The sequence below is a fragment of the Callospermophilus lateralis genome, chromosome 13 (assembly GCF_048772815.1).
Source record: "Callospermophilus lateralis isolate mCalLat2 chromosome 13, mCalLat2.hap1, whole genome shotgun sequence".
Classification (NCBI taxonomy): domain Eukaryota; kingdom Metazoa; phylum Chordata; class Mammalia; order Rodentia; family Sciuridae; genus Callospermophilus; species Callospermophilus lateralis.
The window spans coordinates 53,982,731-54,007,796 of record NC_135317.1 but is presented as its reverse complement, the minus strand read 5'-3'; the positions used below and the strand labels follow the sequence as shown (position 1 = coordinate 54,007,796).

At 35.8% G+C, this 25,066-nt stretch overlaps 1 protein-coding gene and 1 pseudogene across 6 annotated transcripts in view; both read left to right on the top strand.

Annotated features, from left to right (window-relative positions):
- Positions 1–25,066, top strand: part of Cep170 (centrosomal protein 170) — a 134,254-nt gene that overhangs the window by 21,426 nt on the left and 87,762 nt on the right. For all 6 annotated transcript variants that reach the window (XM_076831571.1, XM_076831570.1, XM_076831567.1 and 3 more), the window contains exon 2: positions 21,734–21,879. In XM_076831571.1, the coding sequence (XP_076687686.1) occupies positions 21,775–21,879 (105 nt within the window). In that variant the 5' untranslated portion in view covers positions 21,734–21,774. The remainder of the gene's footprint in view (positions 1–21,733; positions 21,880–25,066) is intronic.
- LOC143379708 (poly(A) polymerase alpha-like) lies at positions 5,057–5,906 on the top strand (annotated as a pseudogene).

Genomic DNA, 25,066 nt, shown 5'->3' with positions numbered 1-25,066 from the left:
CCCCTAAGGTGGACAGAAACAGTGTCACATAGTGATGGTTTGATCAACAGTAGTCACATACACAGTGGTGGACCCATGAGATTATGTTGCTTCCTGTGATATAGTAGCTGTCTTAGTTCATATAAATACATTCTATTGTGCTCATCTAATGATTCATTTCTTAGAACATGTCCCTGTTAAGTGATTCATGACTATAGAGATTCTCCTCAAATTACAATGGGGCTATATTTTAATAAACTCATTATAAATTGAAAACACCATAAACATTTCAAAATGCATTAAATTTACCTAGTTTACCAAACCTCATAGCTTAGAAATAGTATACTGTATATTGGTTGTTTATTCTCATGATCATGGGGCTGACTTGGAGCTTGCTGCCATTGTCCAGCATCATAAGAATGTTGTCACATTACACATTGTTAGCTGGAAAAAAAGATGAACATTTGAAGTATGGTTTATATGAATAAATCACTTTTGCATCATTATAAGGTGGAAAAATTGTAAGTCAAACTATCTCAAGTAGAAATTATACAAAACTAAGTGAAATAAGATTTTTTATTGTGTCTCCAATTTAAAATCAGAGATAGGGCCAAGTGGGGATTAAACCCAGGGTCTCACACATACTAGGCCAAGTGCTTTACCATTAAAGTACATCCCCAGCCCTCTCAAGATTTCTTGTAATGTTCTTATATTTCTTGCAATGCTGTGAGATGATATAATACCTTTTATTTTTAAACATCTCAAGTAGAAATTATACAAAACTAAGTGAAATAAGATTTTTTATTGTGTCTCCAGTTTAAAAACAGAGATAGGGCCAAGTGACTTTTTAAAAAAAATTACATTAAAAATTATCATAAAATATAGAATTCTCCCCTTATTCACAGGGGATATCTTCCAAAACCACCATGGATACCTAAAACCATGAATAGTACCAAACCCTATATGTATTTTGTATTGTCACACCTGGGATAAAGTTTAAGCTACATATTATAAAATATTAACAATAACTAATATAAAATAGAACAATTGTACAGTTATAACAATATGCTATTATAAAATTCATAAGATTGTAGTCTCTCTCAAACTTATTTTTTATTTTTATTTTTTGCAGCAGTGGGGATTAAACCCAGGGCCTCACACATACTAGACCAAGTGCTTTAACCATTGAGGTACATCCCCAGCCCTCTCAAAATTTCTTGTAATGTTCTTATCCTTCTTGCAATGCTGTGAGATAATACCTTTTATTTTTTAAACATCATCTTATTTTTTATTCATTTAAATACCAAGACTGTTTGAATTAATCATCTTGAGTTTAACAAAGTTAATAATTAAGCAGAAAAATGTTATGTTTTAAGTTCATGACGTGGAACATTTAGAATTGAATTTTTTATTTGTTCTAATTAGTTATACATGACAGTAGAATGCATTTTGACATATCATAAATAAATGGAGTATAACTTCTCAATCTGCTGGTTGTAATGTTATACAATCACAATGATCGTGTAATCATATATGTACATAGGGTAATAATGTTTGATTCATTCTACAATTCTTTCTACCCCCATATCACTTCCTCTTCCTTCACTTTCCTCTGCCTAATCCAAACTACCTCTGTTTTTCCCTAGCATGCCCCCCTACAACACTTATTGTGAATTAGCATCCACGTATTAGAGAAAACATTCTGCCTTTGGTTTTGTGGGATTGGCTTATTTTGTTTACCATGATATTCTTCAACTCCATCCATTTACCTGCAAATGCCATAATTTCATTCTTCTTTAAGGCTGAATAATATTCCATTGTGTATATATACCACATTTTCTTTATCCATTCATCTGTTGAGGGGCATCTAGGTTGGTTCCATAGTTTGGTTGTTATGAATTGAGCTGTTATGATTTTAAGTCATTTGAGTATAAACCAGGGAGTGGGAGCAGGGTCAAATGGTGGTTCATTTCCCAGTTTTCTGAGAAATCTCCATACTGCTTTTCAGAGTGGTTGCACCAGTTTCAGTCCCACTCATATATTGCTGGTGGGACTGCAAATTGGTGCAACCACTATGGAAAGCAGTATGGGGATTCCTCAGAAAATCTTCTCTTTTAAAGAGAAGAAAATCAAATATATAGACTTTGTGGACCTTATAGTCTCTGTCCCAGTTGCTCAACTTTTCCATCATAGAGTTGAAAGCAGCCATAGATAATATGTAAAGAGATCTGGTGTGGCTGTCTGAGGTATGTGTGGTAAAGATTTTCTCCCATTCCATAGGTCTCTCTGCACATTTTTGTTTCCTTTGCTAAGAAGCTTTTTAGTTTGAAGCCATCCCATTTATTGATTCTGGATTTTACTTCTTGCAAAAGACTTAGGAGTCTTGTTATAGAAGTCAGTTCCTAAGCCAACATGGTAAAGATTTGGGCTTATTTTTTCTTCTATTAGGTGCAGGATCTTTGTTATATTGTGCAAGTCTTTGATCAACTTTGAGTTGAGTTTTGTGCAGGGTAAGAGATAAGGTTTTAATTTCATTTTGTTACATGTGGATTTTCAGTTTTCCCAGCACCATTTGTTGAAGAGGCAATCTTTTCTCCAACAAATGTTTTTGAGCTTTTGTCTAGTATGAGATAACTGTATTTATGTGGTTTGTCTCTGAGTCTTTTATGCAGTACCACTGGTCTATGCATCTGTTTTGGTGCCAATATGATGCTATTTTTGTTCCTGGGGCTCTGTAATATAATTTAAGGCCTGGAATTGTGATGCCTTCTGTTTTCCTTTTCTTGCTAATGATTCCTCTATTTATTCTGGGTCTCTTGTTTTTCCAAATGAATTTCGTGATTGCCTTTTCTATTTCTGTGAAGATTGTCATTGGGAATTTAATAGGAATTGCATTAAATCTGTGAACACTTTTGGTAGTATAGCCATTTTGACAACATTAATTCTGCCTATCCAAGAGCCTGGGAGATCTTTCCTTCTTCTAAGATCTTCTTCAATTTCTTTCTTTAGTGTTCTGTAGTTTTCATTGTACAGGTCTTTTACCTCTTTTTTTTTTTTAGATTGATTTCCAAGGTGTTTTTTTGTTTGTTTGTTTTTGAGGCTGTTGTGAATGAGGTAGTTTTCCTACTTTCTCTTTCAGTGGATTCATCACTGATGTATAGGAATGCATGTAATTTATGGGTATTGATTTTATATCCTGCTATTTTGCTGAATTCATTTATTCTAGAAGTTTTCTGGTAGAATTTTTTTTTATCTTTTAAATATAGAATCATGTTGGCAAATATTGATAGTTTGAGTTCTTTTCTTACTTGTATCCCTTTAATTTCTTGCTGCACTAAGCAGCTCAGTGAGATCCTATCCCTAAATAAAAAACAAAATAGGGATTGGGATGTGACTCAGTGGTTGAATGCCCTGAGTTCAATCTGTGGTACAAAAGGAAGGAGGAGGAGGAGGAGGAGGAGGAGGAGGAGGAGGAGGAGGAGGAGGAGGAGGAGAAGATAGATTGATAGAGGGCATCCTTGTCTTGTTCCAATTTCGGGAGGAAATACTTTCATTTTTTGTCCATTGAGATGATGTTGGCCTTGGGTTTAGCATAGATAGCTTTTACAATGATGAGGTATATTCCTGTTACCCCTGTTTTTCTGGTGTTTTGAACATAAGGTGGTGCTGTATTTTGTCAAATGCTTTTTCTGCATCTATTGAGATGATCAAATGATTCTTGTCAGTAAGTCTATTGATGTGATGAACTACGTTTATTGATTTCCTTATGTTGAACCAACCTTGCATTCCTGGGATGAACCCCATTGATTGTGGTACACTATCTTTTAATATGTTCTTGTATGTGATTTGCCAGAATTTTATTGAGAATTTTTACACCTATGTTTATTGGGGTTATTGGTCTGAAGTTTTTTTCCTTGATGTGTTTTTGTCTGGTTTGGATATCAGGGTGATACTAGCCTCTTAGAATGAGTTTGGAAGGGTTCCCTCCTTTTATATTTCATGGTAAAATTTGAAGAGTATTGGTATTGATTCTTCTTTGAATGTCTTCTAGAACTCAGCTAAGAATCTGCCTGGTCCTGGGCTTTTTTTGGTTGGTAGGCTTTTGATGGAGTCTTCTGTTTCATTGCTTGAAATTGATCAGATTAAATTGTTTGTCTTCCTGATTCATTTTGGGTAGGTATATCTGTAGAAATTTGTTGATGTCTTCAAGATTTTCAAAAAGATATTCAAAAAGATATTTTATTGAAGAAACTTTCAAAATAGTTTCTGATTATCTTCTGTTTTTCAGTAGTGTCCACCATGATATTTCCTTTTTCATCACAAATTTTACTAATTTGAGTTTTCTTTCTCTTTCTCTTCATTAGCATGACTAAGGGTTCATCAAATTTTATTTATTTTTTCAAAGAACCAACTTTTTGTTTTGTCAATTTTTTGAATTGTTCCTTTTGTTTCAATTTCATTGACTTCAACTCTGATTTTAATTATTTTCTCTCTTCTGCTTTTGGTATTGATTTGTTCTTTTTTTCTTTTAGGGCTTTGAGATGTAATGTTAGGTCATTTATTCATTGACTTTCTGTTCTTTTAATGAGTGAGCTCAGTGCAGAGAACTTTCCTCTTAGCACTGCCTTCATAGTATTCCAGAGATTTCAGTATGTTATATTGATGTTCTCATTTACCTCTAAGTATTTTTTTTAATTCCATCCCTGATTTCTTCTGCTATCCGTTTGTCATTTAATAGTGTATTATTGAGTCTGCAGGTATTGGAGTAGTTTATATTTTTTATTTTATCATTGATTCTAATTTCATTCCACTTTGATCTGATAGAATGCAGGGTGGTATCCCTGTTTTTTTGTTTTTTGTTTTTTTGTTTTGTTTTGTATTTGCTAAGAATTTGTGGCATAAAATGTTCTATTTTAGTAGCGGATCTGCTGCTGAGAAGAAAGAGTATTCACAGGGTTGGACCCAGGGCTGATGCAGGTCCCCCCTTCTTTCTTGCCTCAGTGGATCATGCCAAGGGTGGCAGCAGAGGTGATTTAGGGGGAAGATAAGTGACTGTGTGGTGCTGGCACAGGAGATGATGTCATTTCCAGTTACAATGCAGGGATCACAACAAACAGCCTCCACAGAAGCACTATGGCATTACTTCTCCTATTCGCTGAGCAGCCCCCAAGGAGACTGACTGCATTCTAATTGACTTAGATTCTAATTGAGACTCTGAAGCCCTTTGTGTTTTTTTGAAGCAGAAGAGGAGCTATAGCACAGGATTTTAAATTTGGGAAAATTAAATAACTTGGTGAAAGAGTGGATCTGAGAAATCAGTGAAAGGAAGAATATTCCACATTCTGTAATTGAAAATGTTGGAGGAAAATTTTTTACATTTGGATCTTACAGATTAGGAGTACATTCAAAAGGTGCTGATATTGATGCATTGTGTTTTACACCAAGAGATGATGATCGAAGTGATTTTTTTCACCTCATTCTATGGTATATTAAAATTACAAGAAGTTAAAGATTAAGAGCTGTTGAAGAGGCATTTGTATCAGTTATCAAACTCTGTTTTGATGGGATATAGATTGATATTTTGTTTGGAAGATTAGCAGACTATTCTAGAAGAATTGGACCTACGAGATGACAGTCTGCTTAAAAATTTAAATTTAAGATGCGTAAGAACTCTTAATGATTGCAGGGTAACCAATGAAGTTTTAAACCTAGTACCAAACATTAAGATCTTCCCGTTCACTCTGAGAGGTGTTGAACTGTGGGCCAAATGCCACAACATCTATTCCAATATTTTTTTGCTCAGTGGTGTTTCCTGGGCTATGCTAGTAGCAAAAATTTGCCAGCTTTATCCAAATACAACAGCATCAACTCTTGTACATAAATTTTTCTTGGTATTATCTAAATGGTATGTGTTTAGATTATATTAAAATAAAATTGATTGTAGACACTGAAAAAATACAGTGTATTTTTTTTTATTTATTTTTTCATCTTCCATACATTTGATTCAAATGAGTTATGCATTTCCATTTTTACCCCAAATACAGATTGCAGAATCACATCAGTTACACATTCACAATGTTTACATAATACCATATTAGTGACTGTTGTATTCTGCTGACTTTCCTATCCCCTACTATCCCCCCTCCCCTCCCCTCTCATCTTCCCTCTCTACCTCATCTGTTGTTGTTCCATTCTCTCCCTTCCCCCCCCTTTCCCCTCACAACCTTGTATATGTGATTTCGTATAAAAATGAGGGTGTCCTTCCGTTTCCATGCACTTTCCCTTCTCTCTCCCTTTCCCTCCTATCACTCGTCTCAGTTTAATGTTAATATTTTCCTCATGCTCTTTCCCTCTGTTCAGTTCTTAGTTGCTCTCCTTAAATCAAAGAAGACATTTGGCATTTGTTTTTTAAGGATTGGCTAGCTTCACTTAGCATAATCTGCTCTAATGCCATCCATTTCCCTGAAAATTCAATGATTTTGTCATTTTTTAGTGCTGCATAATACTCCATTGTGTATAGATGCCACATTTTTTTTATCCATTCATCTATTGAAGGGCATCTAGGTTGGTTCCACAGTCTGGCTATTGTGAATTGTGCTGCTATGAACATGGATGTGGCAGTATCCCTATAGCATGCTCTTTTAAGGTCCTCAGGGAATAGTCCGAGGAGGGCGATAGCTGGGTCAAATGGTGGTTCCATTCCCAGCTTTCCCAGGAATCTCCATACTGCTTTCCATATTGGCTGCACCATTTTGCAGTCCCACCAGCAATGTACAAGTGTACCCTTTTCCCCACATCCTCGCCAGCACTTATTGTTGTTTGACTTCCTAATGGCTGCCAATCTTACTGGAGTGAGATGGTATCTTAGGGTGGTTTTGATTTGCATTTCTCTGACTGCTAGAGAAGGTGAGCATTTTTTCATGTACTTATTAATTGACTGTATGTCTTCTTCTGAGAAGTGTCTGTTCAGGTCCTTGGCCCATTTGTTGATTGTGTTATTTGTTATCTTATTGTTTAATTTTTTGAGTTCTTTGTATATTCTGGAAATTAGGGCTCTATCTGAAGTGTGAGGAGTAAAGATTTGTTCCCAGGATGTAGGCTCCCTATTTACTTCTCTTATTGTTTCTCTTGCTGAGAAAAAACTTTTTAGTTTAAGTAAGTCCCATTTGTTTATTCTTGTTATTAACTCTTGGGCTATGGGCGTCCTATTAAGGAATTTGGAGCCTGACCCCACAATATGTAGATTAGAGCCAACTTTTTCTTCTATCAGGTGCAGGGTCTCTGCTTTGATATCAAGCTCCTTGATCCATTTTGAGTTAACTTTTGTGCATGGCGAGAGAAAGGGATTCAGTTTCATTTTGTTGCATATGGATTTCCAATTTTCCCAGCACCATTTGTTGAAGATGCTATCCTTCCTCCATTGCATGTTTTTAGCCCCTTTATCAAATATAAGAAATTTGTAATTTTGTGGATTGGTTTCTGTGTCCTCTATTCTGTACCATTGATCCACCTGCCTGTTTTGGTACCAGTACCACGCTGTTTTTGTTACTATTGCTTTGTAGTACAGTTTGAACTCTGGTATCGCTATACCTCCAGATTCACACTTCCTGCTTAGTATTGTTTTTGCTATTCTGGGTCTTTTGTTATTCCATATGAATTTCATGATTGCTTTATCTATTTCTACAAGAAATGCCATTGGGATTTTGATTGGCATCGCATTAAACCTGTAGAGAAGTTTGGGTAATATGGCCATTTTGATAATGTTAGTTCTGCCTATCCATGAACAGGGTACATTTTTCCATCTTCTAAGATCTTCTTCTATCTCTCTCTTTAGGGTTCTGTAGTTTTCATTTTATAAATCTTTCACCTCTTTTGTTAGGTTGATTCCCAAGTATCTTATTTTCTTTGAGGATATTGTGAATGGGGTGGTTTTCCTCATTTCCATTTCAGAAGTTTTGTTGCTGATATACAGGAATGCCTTTGATTTATGCGTATTGATTTTATATCCTGCCACTTTGCTGAATTCATTTATTAACTGTAGCAGTTTCTTTGTAGACCCTTTTGGGTCTGTTAAGTATATTATCATGTCATCCGCAAATAGCGATAATTTAAGTTCTTCTTTTCCTATTTTTATGCCTTTAATTTCTTTTGTCTGTCTAATTGCTCTGGCTAGTATTTCAAGAACTAAGTTGAATAGAAGTGGTGAAAGAGGGCATCCCTGTCTAGTTCCAGATTTTAGAGGGAATGCCTTCAGTTTTTCTCCATTTAGAATGATGTTAGCCTGAGGCTTAGCATAGATAGCTTTTACAATGTTGAGGTAAGTTCCTGTTATCCCTAGTTTTTCTAGTGTTTTGAACATAAAGGGATGCTGTACTTTGTCAAATGCTTTTTCTGCATCTATCGAGATGATCATATGGTTCTTATCTTTAAGTCTATTGATGTGGTGAATAACATTTATTGATTTCCGTATATTGAACCAGCCTTGCATCCCAGGGATGAATCCTACTTGATCATGGTGCACAATTTTTTTGATATGCTTTTGCATTCGATTCGCCAGGATTTTATTGAGAATTTTTGCATCTAAGTTCATTAGAGATATTGGTCTATAGTTTTCTTTCTTTGAAGTGTCTTTGTCTGGTTTTGGGATCAGGGTTATGTTGGCCTCATAGAATGAATTTGGAAGAGCTCCTTCTTTTTCTATTTCTTGAAATAGCTTGAAAAGTATTGGTATTAATTCTTCTTTGAAGGTTTTGTAAAATTCTGCTGTATACCCATCCGGTCCTGGGCTTTTCTTAGTTGGTAGTCTTTTGATGGCCTCTTTAATTTCTTCTTTTGTTATTGGTCTGTTTAAATCATGTGTGTCTTCCTGACTCAATCTGGGCAGATCATATGACTTAAGAAATTTATCGATATCTTCACTATCTTCTATTTTATTGGAATATAGAGTTTCAAAATACTTTTTAATTATCTTCTGTATTTCTGTAGTGTCTGTTGTGATATTGCCTTTTTCATCCCGTATGTTAGTAATTTGCGTTCTCTCTCTTCTTCTCTTCGTTAGCGTGGCTAAGGGTCTGTCGATCTTATTTATTTTTTCAAAGAACCAACTTTTAGTTTTATCAATTTTTTCAGTGGTTTTTTTTGTTTCAATTTCGTTGATTTCCGCTCTGATTTTAATTATTTCTTGTCTTCTGCTATATTTGCTGTTGTTTTGCTCTTCCTTTTCTAAGGTTTTAAGATGTAGTGTGAGTTCATTTATTTGTTGTTTTTTTCTTTTTTTGAGGAATGAACTCCAGGAAATGAATTTCCCTTTTAAAACTGCTTTCATTGTGTCCCATAGATTCCGGTATGTTGTGTCTGTATTGTCGTTTATCTCTAGGAATTTTTTGATTTCCTCCTTTATATCTTCTGTAACCCATTGATCATTCAGTAACATATTGTTCATTTTCCAGGTGATGCAGGATTTTTCCTTCCTTCTTTTATCATTAATTTCCAGCTTCATTCCATTATGGTCAGATATGGTGCATGGTATTATCTCCACACCTTTATATTTACTGAGAGTCGCCCTATGGCATAATATATGGTCTATCTTTGAGTAGGATCCATGTGCTGCTGAGAAGAATGTGTATCCACTTGATGATGGTTGATATATTCTATATATGTCAGTTAAGTCTAGGTTATTGATTACGTTATTAAGTTTTATAGTTTCTTTGTTCAGCTTTTGTCTAGAGGATCTGTCCAATGGCGAGAGTGATGTGTTGAAGTCCCCCATAATTATTGTGTTGTGGTCTATTTGACTCTTGAACTTGAGGAGAGTTTGTTTTATGAACGTTGCAGCACCATTGTTTGGTGCATATAAATTGATAATTGTTATGTCTTGTTGGTGGATAGTTCCTTTTAACAGGATATAGTGTCCTTCTTTATCCCTTTTGATTACCTTAGGTTTGAAGTTGACTTTATTCGATATGAGAATGGCCACTCCTGCTTGCTTCTGATGGCCATGTGAGTGGTATGATTTTTCCCAACCTTTCACCTTCAGTCTGTGAATGTCTTTTTCTATCATATGAGTCTCCTGAAGGCAGCATATTGTTGGATTTTTTTTTTTAATCCAGGTTACTAGCCTATGTCTCTTGATTGGTGAATTTAAGCCATTAACATTTAAGGTTACAATTGAAATATGGTTTGTACTTCCAGTCATGTTTATTTATTTATTTATTTTAGATTGGCTAGTTTACCCTCTTTGGTTATTTTTCTTCCCCTTTACTGAGATACCTCCCACTGTTAGTTTTGGGCGCTATTTTTCAGTTCCTCTTCTTGTAATATTTTGCTCAAAATGCTTTGCAGTGCTGGTTTTCTGGCTGCAAATTCTTTTAGCTTTTGTTTATCGTGAAATATTTTAATTTCATTGTCAAATCTGAAGCTTAGTTTTGCTGGATACAGTATTCTTGGTTGGAATCCATTATTTTTCAGTGTTTGAAATACATTGTTCCAGGATCTTCTCGCTTTCAAAGTCTGTGATGAAAAATCAGTCGTTAACCTAATTAGTTTACCCCTAAATGTAATCTGCCTCCTTTCTCTCGTAGCTTTTAGTATTCTCTCCTTGTCCTGTATGTTAGCTATCTTCATGATTATGTGTCTTGGAGTTGGTCTATTATGGTTTTGGATGTTTGGGGTCCTGTAAGCTTCCAGGATTTGGCAATCCATTCCATCTTTCATCTCTGGGAAGTTTTCTAGTATTATCTCCTTTAGTAAGCCATTCATTCCTTTGGACTGATTCTCTGTGTCTTCTTCTATCCCAATGACTCTCAAATTTGGTTTTTTGATAAGATCCCATATCTCTTGGATAGATTGCTCGTGAGATTTCAGCATCTTTTCTGTGTTAACTATATTCTTTTCAAGTTGATAAACTTTGTCTTCATTATCTGATGTTCTGACTTCTACTTGATCTAGTCTGTTTGTAATATTCTCATTAGCGCTTTTAATCTGATTTACGGTTTCTTGCATTTCTATGATTACAACTTGATTTTTTTTTAACACCTCTATCTCCTGATAAAGCTCATTCTTTACTGATTGAATTTGTGTGGTTAGTTCCTCTTCAAAATATACTTTCAATGCTTGGATTTGCTGTCTCATGTCTTCTCTAATATTCCGTTCCATCTGAATTAGGTATGCCTTGATTTCTTTCCCTGTCCATGTTTCTGTTTCTGCTATGTCCTCTTGTATATTTAGATTGTCCTGCATTGTTTGTAACCCTTTTTTCCCTTGTTTTTTCATATTGTTCACGTTGCTATCCAGCTCTGTTTGACTGCTTTGTAACTGCTTTCTCCTATACATTTGTTTTGGCTTTGTATATCTCTGTTGTCTCTCTTTTGTGTTGGGAGATTATGCCTAGAAATGTTGGGCTTTGTTGTGCTTTAAAGCAGATTCATTCAATTCATATAAGGCTTCTAGGTTCTGTATGCATATAATGATTTGCTGTTTGTTCTTAGGTCTATATGTTTAGGTTAGGTGCTCTGGTGGTACGATGGTTAGTATGTCTTGGCTACTTTAGAAGATTGCTCCACTGAAGGTGGATACTACCTGGCAATTGGATCAGGGTGTTGTTAGTAGCTAGGTATTTGGGAGTCTTATAGACAGCCTCGAGATATTCACCTATTTGCATTTAGACAATTACACGCAATGGAAGATGTAATGCTTGGGATGAGAGTTGGGGGGTAAGGGAATGAAGGTGCTGTTAAAAAGAAAAAAGGATGGAGGGAGAGATAGATTAGAGGGGAATGAAAAGAACAATAAAACTTGAAATGGGATAGAAAGAGAGAAGGAGTAGGGGGAAAGGATCAGGGAGAGAATAAGGAGAGAGAAAAAAAAATATCGGCAGCAGCAACCACAACAACAACAACAACAACAACAACAACAAAAAAATTAAAGTCTTGGAGATCCTCCTTCTTCTCTTCCAGTAGGCGGAGCTGTGCCCTCCAAGCGGAGCGTCTGCTCTGTACCTGCCGAGAGCTATCTCTGTAGGGCGTCTCCTGGGAGTCTCTCAGACTTGTCAGTCCCGAGCCATTTCACTTCTCCATCTCTTAACCCCCTTCCTCCTGTCAGCCTGCCAGCCAGGTCCTGTTCCCCAGAAGTGATTCTCCAGAGGTCTAGTTACACTTGCAGCCCCACCGTGTGTCCCTTTTAAGCCCCAGTGCTGTGGTAAACTGGCGGCTAAGACCCTGACGGTCACCACTGGTGATATGGGGGCCTTGGGGTCTGGGATCCCCTCTGCTTCCCTAAGGACATGACCCCTGAGAAGTCAATGAGGTTTCCTGGCTGCCTGTATCAGTATGGGAAGTCACGCACCTGCTAAAGTGGATTCTGCTGGGAAGGAATTCCGCCAGCCGAACTCCGATGACGTCACCTCTCTGCTATGGCGGGCCCCAGGCTCCTTGCTGTAGTGTCCGAGGGGAGGGGTGGAACTGGTCTGGCCCGGTTCGCCTCAGCTCCTGCCTCGTGGGGGCTTGGCTAAAGACTTCTTCCTGCCAAGCTGTGTCTCGGCATCTAGCAGGACCCAGTCACTTTGGCTGCGGGGGGGGTGGACAGATCTGCAGCTGTGCCCGCGGTGCGCGGACTGTGGAAGGTGAATCTGGTACTCCGCGTCTAGCGGCAGGGTCCCACTCGTCCGGGTCACATAGACGTTTTAAAAAAATCCTAGTAGCTCCCGGGCGGTCTCTCTTCAATGGAATTTTGCTAGGAGAATCTCCGTTGGAAGGATCCAAGAGTTATCCTTGCAACTTTATGACCCCATCACTGGGAGTGCAGTGAAAGTGCAGCCTCTCTGCCCGCCGCCATGTTGGATCCCCAAATACAGTGTATTTTGCTCCTTGATGGATGAAATATCAATACGTTTCTGTTGAGTCCAAATTATTGATTGTATTATTTAGTTCTATTGTTTCTTTGTTTAATTTTTGTTTGGAAGGTCTATCCAGTAGTGAGAGAGGTATGTTCAAGTCACCCAGTATTATTGTATTGTGGTCTATTTGATTCTTGAAATTGAGAAGGGTTGTTTGTATGTAGATGATCCATTGTTTGGGGCATAAATATTTCCAATTGTTATGTCTTGTTGATGTATAATTCCGTCAAACAGTGTGAAATGTCCTTTTTGGTCCCTTCTGATTACCTTTGACTTGAAGTCCACTTTATCTGACATAACGATGGAAACTCCTGCTTATTTATATAGTCCACATGAGTGATACATTTTTTCTTATCCTTTTACCTTCAGTCTGTGAATGCCCTTGCCTGTGAGGCGAGTCTCTTGTTGACAGCATATTGTTGGGTCTTGTTTTTTAATTCGCTCTGCCAGTCTATGTCTTTTGATTGATGAGTTTAACCCATTAACATTCGGGATTGTTATTGAGATATGATTTGTATTCTCATTCATTTTGGTTTATTTCTGTTTTTTAATTTGACTTAGTTTCTCCTTTGATTGTCTTTCTTTAGTTTAGTCCCTCCCTTTTCTGGTTTTACTTTTTTGTTTTTCATTTCCTCCTCATGGAATATTTTGCTGAGAATGTTCTGTAGTGCAGGCTTTCTAGTTGTAAATTCTTTTTTTTTTTTTTTTTTTTTTAAAGAGAGGAGAGGAGAGAGGGAGAGAGAGAATTCAGTTTTCTGTGGATGCAACATCTTTTTTTATTTTTATGTGGTGCTGAGGATCGAACCCAGCGCCCTGTGCATGCCAGGCGAGCCCGTTACTGCTTGAGCCACATCCCTAGCCCAAGTTGTAAATTATTTTAACTTTTATTTATCATGGAAGGTTTTTATTTCATCTTCAAATCTGAAGCTTAATTTTGCTGGATATAAAATTCTTGGTTGTCATTCATTTTCTTTCAGAGAGTGGTATATGTTGTTCCAAGATCTCCTAGCTTTGAGGATCTGGGCAGAGAAATCAACTGAGATTCTAATTGGTTTCCCCCTATATGTAATCTGATGTTTTTCCCTTGTGGCCTTTGATATTCTATCCTTATTCACTATGCTAAGGATTTTCATTATAATGTGTCTTGGTATGGGTCTCTTGTAATTTTGTACATTTGGGGTCCTGTAAGCCTCTTGTATTTGATTTTTCATTTTATTCTTCAGGTTTGGGAAATTTTCTGATACAATTTCATTGGAAAGATTGTGCATTTCTTTGATTTGTATCTCCCCACCTTCCTCTATCCAATAAACCTTAAATTTGGTCTTTTCATGTTATCCCATAATTCTGGCAAGTTCTGTTCATGGTTTCTTACCATCTATCTTTTCTGTGTGGTCAACTTTATTTTCAAGGTTACATATTGTGTCTTCATTGCCTGAGGATATGTCATTCCAACTGGTCTAGTCTGTTGGTGGTACATTTTATTGAATTGTTAATTTGGTTTATTGTTTTCTTCATTTCAAGGATATCTGCTTGATTTCTTTTCATAAACTCTACCTCTTTATTGAAGTGATCTTTCAACTTCTGAAATTTATCTCTGATTTCACTTCTTACATCATCCTTATGTCACGAATCAGTTTAACTAGGTACATTCTGAACTCCTTATCTGACATTTCTTCTACTATGTTGTCAATGGACTCTATCATTGGAGCATCTTGGTTTGTTTGGGTCACTTCGTTCCCTTGTTTTTTTTCATGTTGTTTGTGTGTCTTCTCATCTAGCAATGTAGATCTGAGGTACCACAGTTTCTACCCTTCAGACTTAGTGTCCCTAGAGGTTTCTAGTATCTCTCTTTTAAGGGGGAGATCACATTAACAGCACTCAGTGCAAACAATATATACAGCCTTAAACCAAATAGCTCCTATTAAGACATCAGGCACTTCTCTCCCAGGTAGTCCTGAGGGCTGAGCACTGGGACCTGTGCAGTGGTTGCAAAGAGCTGCTCTGCATTGGTAGTATCAGGACCAGGTGCTGTGGGATGGTGAGGTAGAGAGGGATTAAGAGACTGGGGACTGGGGTGCCAGAGGGCCCTGTTGGATGCCAGACTGATTCCGGACCTGGCAGGACTAGGGGATCTGTAGATGCTGGACTGGGATACAGCCGGTGACTGGGATGGTGCCAAGGCCCAGCAAGTGTCAGTTCTTTTGGGCCCCAGGAACCCTGTGGGCGCGAGATGACTGGGTCAGTTAACCAAGAGCAAGATGCCCTCAGATCTACTTCCTGCCTTCTAACCCTGCTATAGCCAGCCCCATTTATCCCTGCGAGTCTGCAAAGCTAGAGAGCTGGCTTTGTCCTGCCTCTGTAGCAAGATGTTGGCTACTGGAACACCCAGCAGGAAAGTCTCTGGTGTGATAAAACTTGCAGTCAGTCACCTTGATATCTTAGCTCTAGGACCTTGTTGGTGTCCCCAGATGAGGTGGCTGTGTCCTAAGATGCCAGAGGTGATGGCAAACCTTCAGGCAACTGAGCACTGGGCCTCCAGGCCCCTGCTGATGTACCAAGATCGAGTCTACTGTGTCTTGAGATGATTATGGTAGCAGTGGCAATGTCCCTAAGATGGAGGTGGGTCACATCCTAAGATGGGGCAGCAGTGGCAGAAGGTGCTGTGGCCTAGAATTGAATTTTTATTTTATTTTAATATCTATGTTTTTAAATTTTTTTTTTTTAGTTGTAGATCGACACAGTACCTTTATTTGTTTTATGTGATCCTGAGGATTGAACTCAGTGCTTCACACGTGACAGTCAAGTGCTCTACTGCTGAGCCATAACCCCAGCCTGACCTTTTTTTTCATTTCTTCTCCACTTTTTATTGGTGTATTATAATTGTGCATATGGAGCAATTTGTTGTGTTCATGCACACAAAATAATATTGGTCAGTGTCACTCCTTACCATTTTCCTTTCCTTCTCCACCTCTCATACCTTTATCACCTTAGTCCTTTCCCTTTGATTTCCATGAGAACCACCCACACATTTATTTTTCCTCTCTATTTTCCTATGTGAAAGAAAACATATGACCCTTGAGTTTCTGAGTTTAACTTATTTCACTTAATGTAATGGTCTCTAGTTCTATCCATTTTCTTTCAAAGACATAATCATTTTTCTTAAAGTGTGAAAACTCCCTTGATATATATGCCAAATTTTCTTTGTGCATCATTCGTTGATGAACACAAACTGGTTTCACAGTTTGGCTCTTGCGAATTACGCTGCTGTAAACATGGGTATGCATATATCACTATAGTGGGATGACTTAAATTCTTTAGAATAAATACCACGGAGTAGTATAGCTGATTTCCATAGTGATTGCACAAATTTACAATGCCACCAACAGTGTAAAAGTGATCCCTTTTTTCCCCTTGTACTCTCCAGGATATATTATTATTTGTATTCTTGATCACGGCCATTCTGAATAGTGTGAGATGAAATCTAAGTGTAGTTTTGATTTGCATTTCCCTAGCTGCTCATGATTTTAAACATTTTTCCGTATATTTGTTGGCCATTTGTATTCTTTGAGAAGTGTCTGTTAATTCACTTGCCCTTTTATTAATTGGATTATTTGATTTTTGGTTGTTAAGGTTTTTTTGATTTTTGGTGTTAGGTTTTTTGATTTCTTTTTATATTCTCCATATTAATCCTCTGTCAGAAGAACAGCTAGCAAAGATTTTCTCCTACTTATTCTTGTGTATTTCCTGAGCTTTATGGGTCCTAGTGAGAGTGTTGTTGCCTGGGTCTAAATGTTCGAGTACTGACCTATGTTTTTTTCTAGGAGTTGTATAGTTTCTAGTCTAATTCCTAGGTCTTTGTTTCATTTTGAGTTGATTTTTGTACATAGTGAGATATAAGGGTCTGGTTTCATTCTTCTACATATGGATTTTCAATATTCCCAGCACCATTTGTTGAAAAGGCTGTTTTTTCTCTAGTGTATGTTTTTGGCACCTTGACTCCTTACATTTTTGATGATGTAGAACAAGGTGTGTGATGTATACATGGGGCAAGTAAGGCATTGGGTAAGATGGAGAGGAGGATACAAGATTTCATCATATTACAAAGAATTGTTTGCAACTAAAACTTATAAAGTACTGAAATTTTCTGCACTCAAACTGTGTGTAAACAAAACTGTGGAAAGTGAAACCTTAGAAAGAGGGAACTACTGGATATGTTGCCATAAAATTCATCAAAACTATACAATTCAGTGATTTTAACATTCACAATGTGAAACCAACATCGCTACTTGTAGAAATTTTCATGTTCCCAAACAGAAATTCTACTCTTTGAATAGTAAATGTCCATCCCCCTCCTAGTATATTTGCTTGTAACCTTTATTCTACTTGCTATCTTAGTGAATTTGCCTATTTTTGATGCTGCAGAATCATGTAATATTTGTCTTTTTGTGCTTGGCTTTTTTCACTTACCGTAATGTTTTCATTGTTCATCATGTTGTAGTCTATATCAGAGTTTCATTTCTTTTTATGATCAAATAATAGCCATTATGTATATATGCCATGTTTTGTTTATAGTTTATCTTTTGAAGGATGCTTGGGTTGTTTGTACCTTTACCTATTATGAATGATGTTGTTATAAACATTGGTGTAACAACATTTGTTTGCATCTGTGCTTTTATTATAGACCTAGGAGTGAAATTGTAGGATCACATATAAATTCTGTTTTTTGAGAAACCACAGTGACTACACTATTTTACATCTTCACCATTAATCAACAAGGATTCTTTTTCTATATTCTTACCAACACTTGTCATATTTCTCTCCCCCCCCCCCTGTACTGGGGATTAAATGTAGAGCCTTATGCTTATGTGAATGAAGCTGCTATAAATATTGATTGGAACAATACTATAGTGTGCTGATTTTAAGTCCTTTGGGTATATTCTGAGGAGTGGGATAACTGGTTCAAATGGCAATTCCATTCCAAGTTTTCTGAAAAATCTCCATTCTGCTTTCCATAATGGTTGCACTAATTTGGAGTCCCACCGACAATATATGTATGAATGTACCTTTTCCCCCATATCCTCACCAACATTTATTGTTACTTGATAATTGCCATTCTGAGATGAAATTGCTGTGTAGTTTTTTTTAATATTTATTTTTTAGTTGTAGTTGGACACAATTCCTTTGTTTTATTTATTTATTTTTATGTGGTGCTTTTTTGAGTTATTTATATATCCTGGAGATTAATGCTCTACATGAAGTGCAGAGGGCAAAGATATTCTCCCGTTCTGTACATTCTCTCTTCATGTTCTTGATTGTTTCCTTTACTATGAAGAAGTTTTTTAGTTTGATACTATATCATTTGTTGATTCTTGAGTTTACTTCTTGTGCTTTAGGTGACTGATTAAGCTGAATGATGAAGAGTTGGGTTGTTTCGGGGGTTTGGTGTTAAAGTTTTTTGAGTTATTTGTACATTTTGGGTATTAATGCCCTATCTAAGGAGCAGGTGGCAAATACCTTCTCCCATTCTGTACATTCTTTCTTCACAATCATGTTTCCTTTGCTGTGCATAAGCTTTTAAATTTGATGGTATCCCACTAATTGATTTTTGGTTTTATTTCCTGTGCTTTTAGGAGTCTTAGGGAGGTTGGTTCCTGTGCCAAGACATTGGAGTGTTGGGCCTACATTTTCTTCTAGCAGATGTAGAATTTCTGATTTAATTCCTAGGGTTTTGATCTGCTTTGAGTTGACTTTTGTGCTGGGTGAGAGATAGGAATCAAGTTTCATTCTATGGATTACCAGTTTTCTCAGCACCATTTGTTGAAAAGGCTAGCATAGCTTACTTTTAATTCAAGTGTAGTACAAAATCCATTTTATGGAAAAAATATTTATAAGTATTGTTCTTTTTATTCCTAAGTAAAAGCTTGAGTAGATCCTATCACTATTCTCATTTATAGATGAGGAAGCTCAAGAAAATAAGATGATTTAACTTGTCCAAGTTCATGCAAAATAGAAAGTAGTAGAGCCAAGATTCAGACTTATCTGCCAATCTAACGCCAAGGTTTATATCCTTAACTGTTAAAGCTACATCCTCCAGAACAGTCGTTCTTAAAGCTCCATCCACAAGCTTCTGGGAATTCCTTAAACCCTTTTAAGGGTCTTTGGAGTCAAAACATTTTTCATAATGATATCAAAGCATTATTTGCCTTTTTTGTTATACTGAGATTTACAAAAAGAATGGCGATAAAGTTTGATGGTTCCTTAGCATACGTATATCAAGATAATGACACTAGAGTATACTAGTAGTTGTTGTATTCATCATTGCTGTATATTTGTTATTCTTTTTTTTTTTTTTAAGGCTATTTGCACTTAAGAATGTCCTTGTCAAAACAGAAAAAAATGTTAATTTTATTAACTCTTGATCCTTGAGTCACATCTTTTTAATATTCTGAACGACTAAATAGAAATACACGTAAAGACTTACATTGTACACGTAAGTATCGTAGTATTATTGTATGAGCTGAACTAGGTACTTGGTTTCATAGAACACTTTTACTTTACACACTGACTGACAAATTATAGTTTTGTAGACTTGGGTATTTGTCAGACAAAGTGGGTCTCAAGGAAATGAAGTGATAAAGATCCTTTTTTTTTTTTAATAATAAAATTGAAGCTATCAAGAGAAAATTAGAATTTAAGAATTCTGCTACTATGAGCTTAACAGCTGTCTAATATTTAAAGAATTTTCTGTTGAGATGGGTGATGATATTAATGATTGTGTTATAAAATACTATAATAAGGGCTGGGGATGTGGCTCAAGCGGTAGCGCGCTCGCCTGACATGCGTGCGGCCCGGGTTCGATCCTCAGCACCACATACAAAGATGTTGTGCACGCCGAAAACTAAAAAATAAATATTAAAAAAAAGAAAAAAAATTACTATAATAAAACATGCCAACATTTGTAAAACCTGCATTCTTCTGGAAACAAGGAATTTTCCGAAGGACCAATGTATGAGGTTGCAAAATCCCATCAAAGTAAAAGGTAGATTTTTATGTAACAGCATAAAAGGTTCCTTGATGCAAATTTATATTCCATATTGCAAATAACTTTCAAGAAAACCACCACTTATAAAGTTTCAGTGCAGTATTTTAAAAAACAATCTATAATTATTTGAAAAGACTTAAAATACATCTCCCCATTCCAATTGTTTATCGCTGTGAAGCCAGGTTTTCTTTATGTATGTCTGGATAAACAATAGATTGCAGTGCTATGAAGGCAAAGCATATATGGGAATCTTTTATTAAGCCAGACATTAAAGAGATTTGCAAAGTGGAAATATTGCTATCCTTCTCACTGTAATTACTTTTGTTTTGGTATATAGTTTATGTTTTCATAGAAATATTAGCATTTTTAAATGAAATTGGTCCATTATTATAACTCTAAAGTGAACTAAATATTAGTTAATTTATTTTCTAATATGGTAAATATATATGTAAGTTTAATATAGAGATAATACACATATGTACATGTGTTTTTTTTAAAGGCTATTTTCCTTAAGAATGTCCTTATCAAAACAGAAAAAAAAATGTTAATTTTATTAACTCTTGACTCTTGAGTCACATCTTTTTAATATTCTAATGACTAAATAGAAATACACATAGACTTACACTGTATACTTAAGTATGGTAGTTGTCTCCAGGAAGAGGATATGTGTTATACTCAATACTCTTAGGGGTCCATCTTTTTTTTTTTTTTTTTTTTTTTTTTTTAAGTATAAAAGGATTCCAAGAACAAAAAGGAAATATATTAAGAAAGTAAAATATGTGTGAGGAAAGAGCAACTAAAATTGCATATTTTTGAAATTGAATTCAGTGTCCTACACTTGATAGTCAAAGAAGCAATTTCTTTGGCATCCATAATTACTTCATAGTTAGATATAAAGTGCATTCATTTTGTGAAACCATTCATAGATAAGACATTTATTTGTACGGTATTGCTGATTTCTCATGTTAACATTGTACTAATGTTAGTATTTATATGAGGATTATAGACCTTTATAAGCTATTCTAAAGCCTTTTAGGAGAGTTATGATTTGGATGAGGTCCCTGAAAAGCTTATGTCTGAGACAATAAAAGAAGATTTAGAGGTGAAATGATTGGGTTATGAGAGCCTTACACCAAGCAGTGGTAACTGAAGGCAGGTGAAGAGTGGCTAGAGGAGGTAGTTCACTGGGGGCATGATTTTGGGGTATATATATTTTGTATCTACAAATGAAGTTTCTCTCTTTGCTTCCTGGAACCATATCCCCTACTACTTTCCTCTGCCACTCTTCTACCGTGAGGTTCTGCCTTGCTATGGGGCCCTGAGGAATGGAGTCCTCTGAATGAGTCCTCCAATGAGACCTCTGAAGCTATGAGCACCAAAATAAGCTTTTCCTCCTTAAAATTGTTCTTATCAGGTCTTTTGGTTGACTAAAACAAGGAGTGTAAGTGTTTACTAGTTGACTACCTACTTAATGACCCTCTTTTATCTTCTCCCCACACCCCTCAACCTCTGCCCTCTTTAAAAGACAATGGTCTGACTGTGTTTGCCAGGCTGGTTTTGAACTCTTGAGCTTAAGCAATCTTCTTGTCTTAGTCTCCTGACCATCTGAGACTATAGATGCGTCCCTCCAGGCCTGGCTTAATCTCTTTGTTTTTAATTCAGTTCTTAGTGGAGTTTATGGACTTACTTCACTGGTGAAAATTTGTTATATATTGTTTATGAATGCAGTTCTATTCTTATGCTTATGTATAGGCTTTGGTGAATAGATACTAAAACTAAAACTAAAAATGTCAAAATATATGTTTTTCTTGTCTCTGCAGGATGACGTAGCTTTGCCAAAGACTTAGAAGCTAAGCAGAAAATGAGCTTAACATCCTGGTTTTTGGTGAGCAGTGGAGGCACTCGCCACAGGCTGCCACGAGAAATGATTTTTGTTGGAAGAGATGACTGTGAGCTCATGTTGCAGGTATTGTGTCTACTCAGGATTTGAAATTATCATAAAATATTTTCCTACTCTTTTAGAGAACAATAGTATTTAGATTTGAACTTTCTGACTCTCTCTCTTAACTCTAGTTATGAGTGCAATTATTTTCCATCCCTGCATTATCAAAAAATAAGTTCTACATCTTGAGGATTGCATTTTGATAACTGAGAGCTCAAAATAGAAAAGTTTATTTCTAAGTAGGAGGTTTCATATTAGACATTTTAAAAATAAGACTTGTAAGTAATTTGTATAATTAGCCTAGCATGTAGTAAATTTGAATTTTAATCATGGATACTTCAGGGATATTAGTTTTACTGCTTCTTTTAAATATGCTTATTATGATACCTACTAGTAGTTTGAGAATAGAAATTGATGATATTTTTTAAAAAATAGGTTATATTATGTATATTTAATTTTTACCATGTGGTGTAGGTTATAATATGCAGATAGTAATTAATGTATTTATCCTCTAAATAGTTAGCCATATTTCTGTTTTTGTGATAAGAACAGCTAAAATCTACTCATTTGAAAATGAATTTCATATACAGTACAATTTAATTACCCATAGTCCTCATGTTGTGCATTAGGTGTCTAAACCTGTTAATTTAATTTTACATATCTACTATTTTGTATTCTCCGACTGGTCTTCCCATCTTCTAGCCCCTGTCTTCAGCCCTTGGTAACCACTTTTTTTTTTTTTTTTTTTTTGGTGTGTGTGTGTACATGTTTAAGAGTCCACATATGAGTAAAAGTCATGTAATATTTTTCTGTGTCTGGCTTATTTCATTTTGCCCCAGCATGGCTCATCATCCATGTTGGGGCTCATCATCCATGTTGGGGCAAATGTCAAGAGCTCATTCTTTTAAATATATATATACATGAACATGCAGATATCTTTACAAAGTGGTGATTTCATTTCTTTTTTTTTTTTTTTCTGCTGGAATTTTTATTAGGATTCCATTAAATCTATGGATAAACTAGGGGAAATTTAACAGTATTAATCTTATGAGTCTTATTAGTCTAATCTTAACAGTATTAGTCTTATGAGTCTTGAGCATAGTGTGTGACTTCATATTTTCTATTTTAAAAAATTTATTTATTTATTTATTTAAATTACGTATATATGACAGCAGAATGCATTTTGATTCATTGTACACAATTGCAGCACAACTTTTCATTTCTCTGGTTGTACATGATGTAGTGTCACACCCTATGTGTAGTCATACATGTACCTAGGGTAATGATGTCCATCTCATTCCACCATCTTTCCTGCCCCCATACCCCTTCCCTCTCTTCCCTCCCCTTTGCCCAATCAAAGTTCCTCAATTTTTCCCATGTGCACCCTCTCCATTATGGATCAGCATCAATCTAGATGCCCTTCAATAGATAAATGGATAAAAGAAACTGTGGTATATATACACAATATACTCATCATTAAAAGAGAATAAAATTATGGTGTTTGCAGGTAAATGAATGGAGTTGGAGAATATCATGCTGAGCAAAATAAGCCAATCCCAAAAAATCAAAGGCCAAATGTTCTGATAAATGATTTCATTTCTTTTGGGTATAAGCCCAGAAGAATTGTTGGGTCATATGTTGGTTCTATTTCTGATTTCTTTTGAAACCTCCACACTATTTTCCATATGGCTATAGCAAAATACATTCCTACCAACAATATACAGATTCTTTTCGCACATCCTTGACAATATCTTAAAGGATATGAGGCGGTGGTCTCAGTGGTTTTGATTTATATTTTCATAATGATTAATGATGTTGAATACCTTTTCATATATCTGTTGGCCATTTTTGTGTCTTTTCTGGAAAAATTCATATTCAAGTCTTTAGCCCATTTTTTAATTGAGTTCTGTTTCCACTTTGAGTTGTATGAATTCTTTTTAAAGTTTGAATATTAACCTCTTAACAAATACATAGTTTGCAAATATGTTTTCCTAATCATAAAACTGTCATTTCATTTTGTTGATTGATTACTTTGCTGTGAGAAGACTTTTAGTGTGTTGTGGTCCCATTTATTTATTTTTGATTTTGTGACCTGAGCTATTGTTATGATATTCAAAAATTATTGCCAAAGCGAATGTCCAGGACCTTCTCCCCTATATTCCTTTCTAAGAATTTTATAGTTTCTTAACTTATATTTAAGTCTGTTCAATTTTTGCATATGATGTACAATAGGGTGCAGTTTAATTCTTCTATGTGTAGAAATCCACTTTTCCAGCACCATTTGTTGAAGTCATGATCTTTTCCTTTTGTCCTCTTGGTACCATTCTCAAAAACTAGTTGACTATACATGTTCAGATTTATTCCTGGGCTCTCCATTCTGTTTCACTGGTCAATGTATCCGTTTTTATGTTAGTAACATACTATTTCCTTAGTTTTTCTTGACCACTCACTAACTCTGTAATATAATTGGACCTTTATATTACAAAAAGTAAAGGGTTTTTCATTGAAGGGGATAAGTCATGATATGGAAACCACAATAGTAAATTGGAAGACTTTTGACTCCCATTTAAAAACAAAACAAATCAAAACCAAAAAAAAAAAAAACAGGATGTGGGATTTGGGAGAAGGGTAGCATTCATATTAAAAGAATGCAGTGGAATTAGTTTTCTAAGAGGAAAAGCCAAATTTGAGTTAAAGGAAGATAATGGGAGATAACCCATCTATGAAGAACTTTAGAACAAAGAGGAGTTTAAAGTAAGGCACACTTTAAAGAGTACACTGCATAGCCTTGGGAAGAAGGTCTTAAAGAAGTAAAAGTCAAGAGGAAGGAGGCATAGACTTTTGTAAGGAACAGTATGGCAAGTGGACAGTAAATGGATAGTTTTACATTTAATTTTTTTTTTAGTTGTAGATGGACACAATATCTTTATTTATCTTTTTATGTGGTGCTGAGGATCAAACCCACTATGTCACTCTTGCAAAGCAAGCACTCTACCACTGAGCTAGAACCCCAGCCCTTTCATTCTTTCTAGAAGCATATTATGACAGGAATAAAGGCCCTGTCAAAATTGATTGTCTTTGTGAATAAAATCATGGCATTTGTAGGTAAATGGATGAAGTTGGAGAATGTAATGCTAAGTGAAGTAAGCCAATCCCCCAAAACCAAATGCCAAATGTTTTCTCTGATGTAAGAATGCTGATTCATAATGGG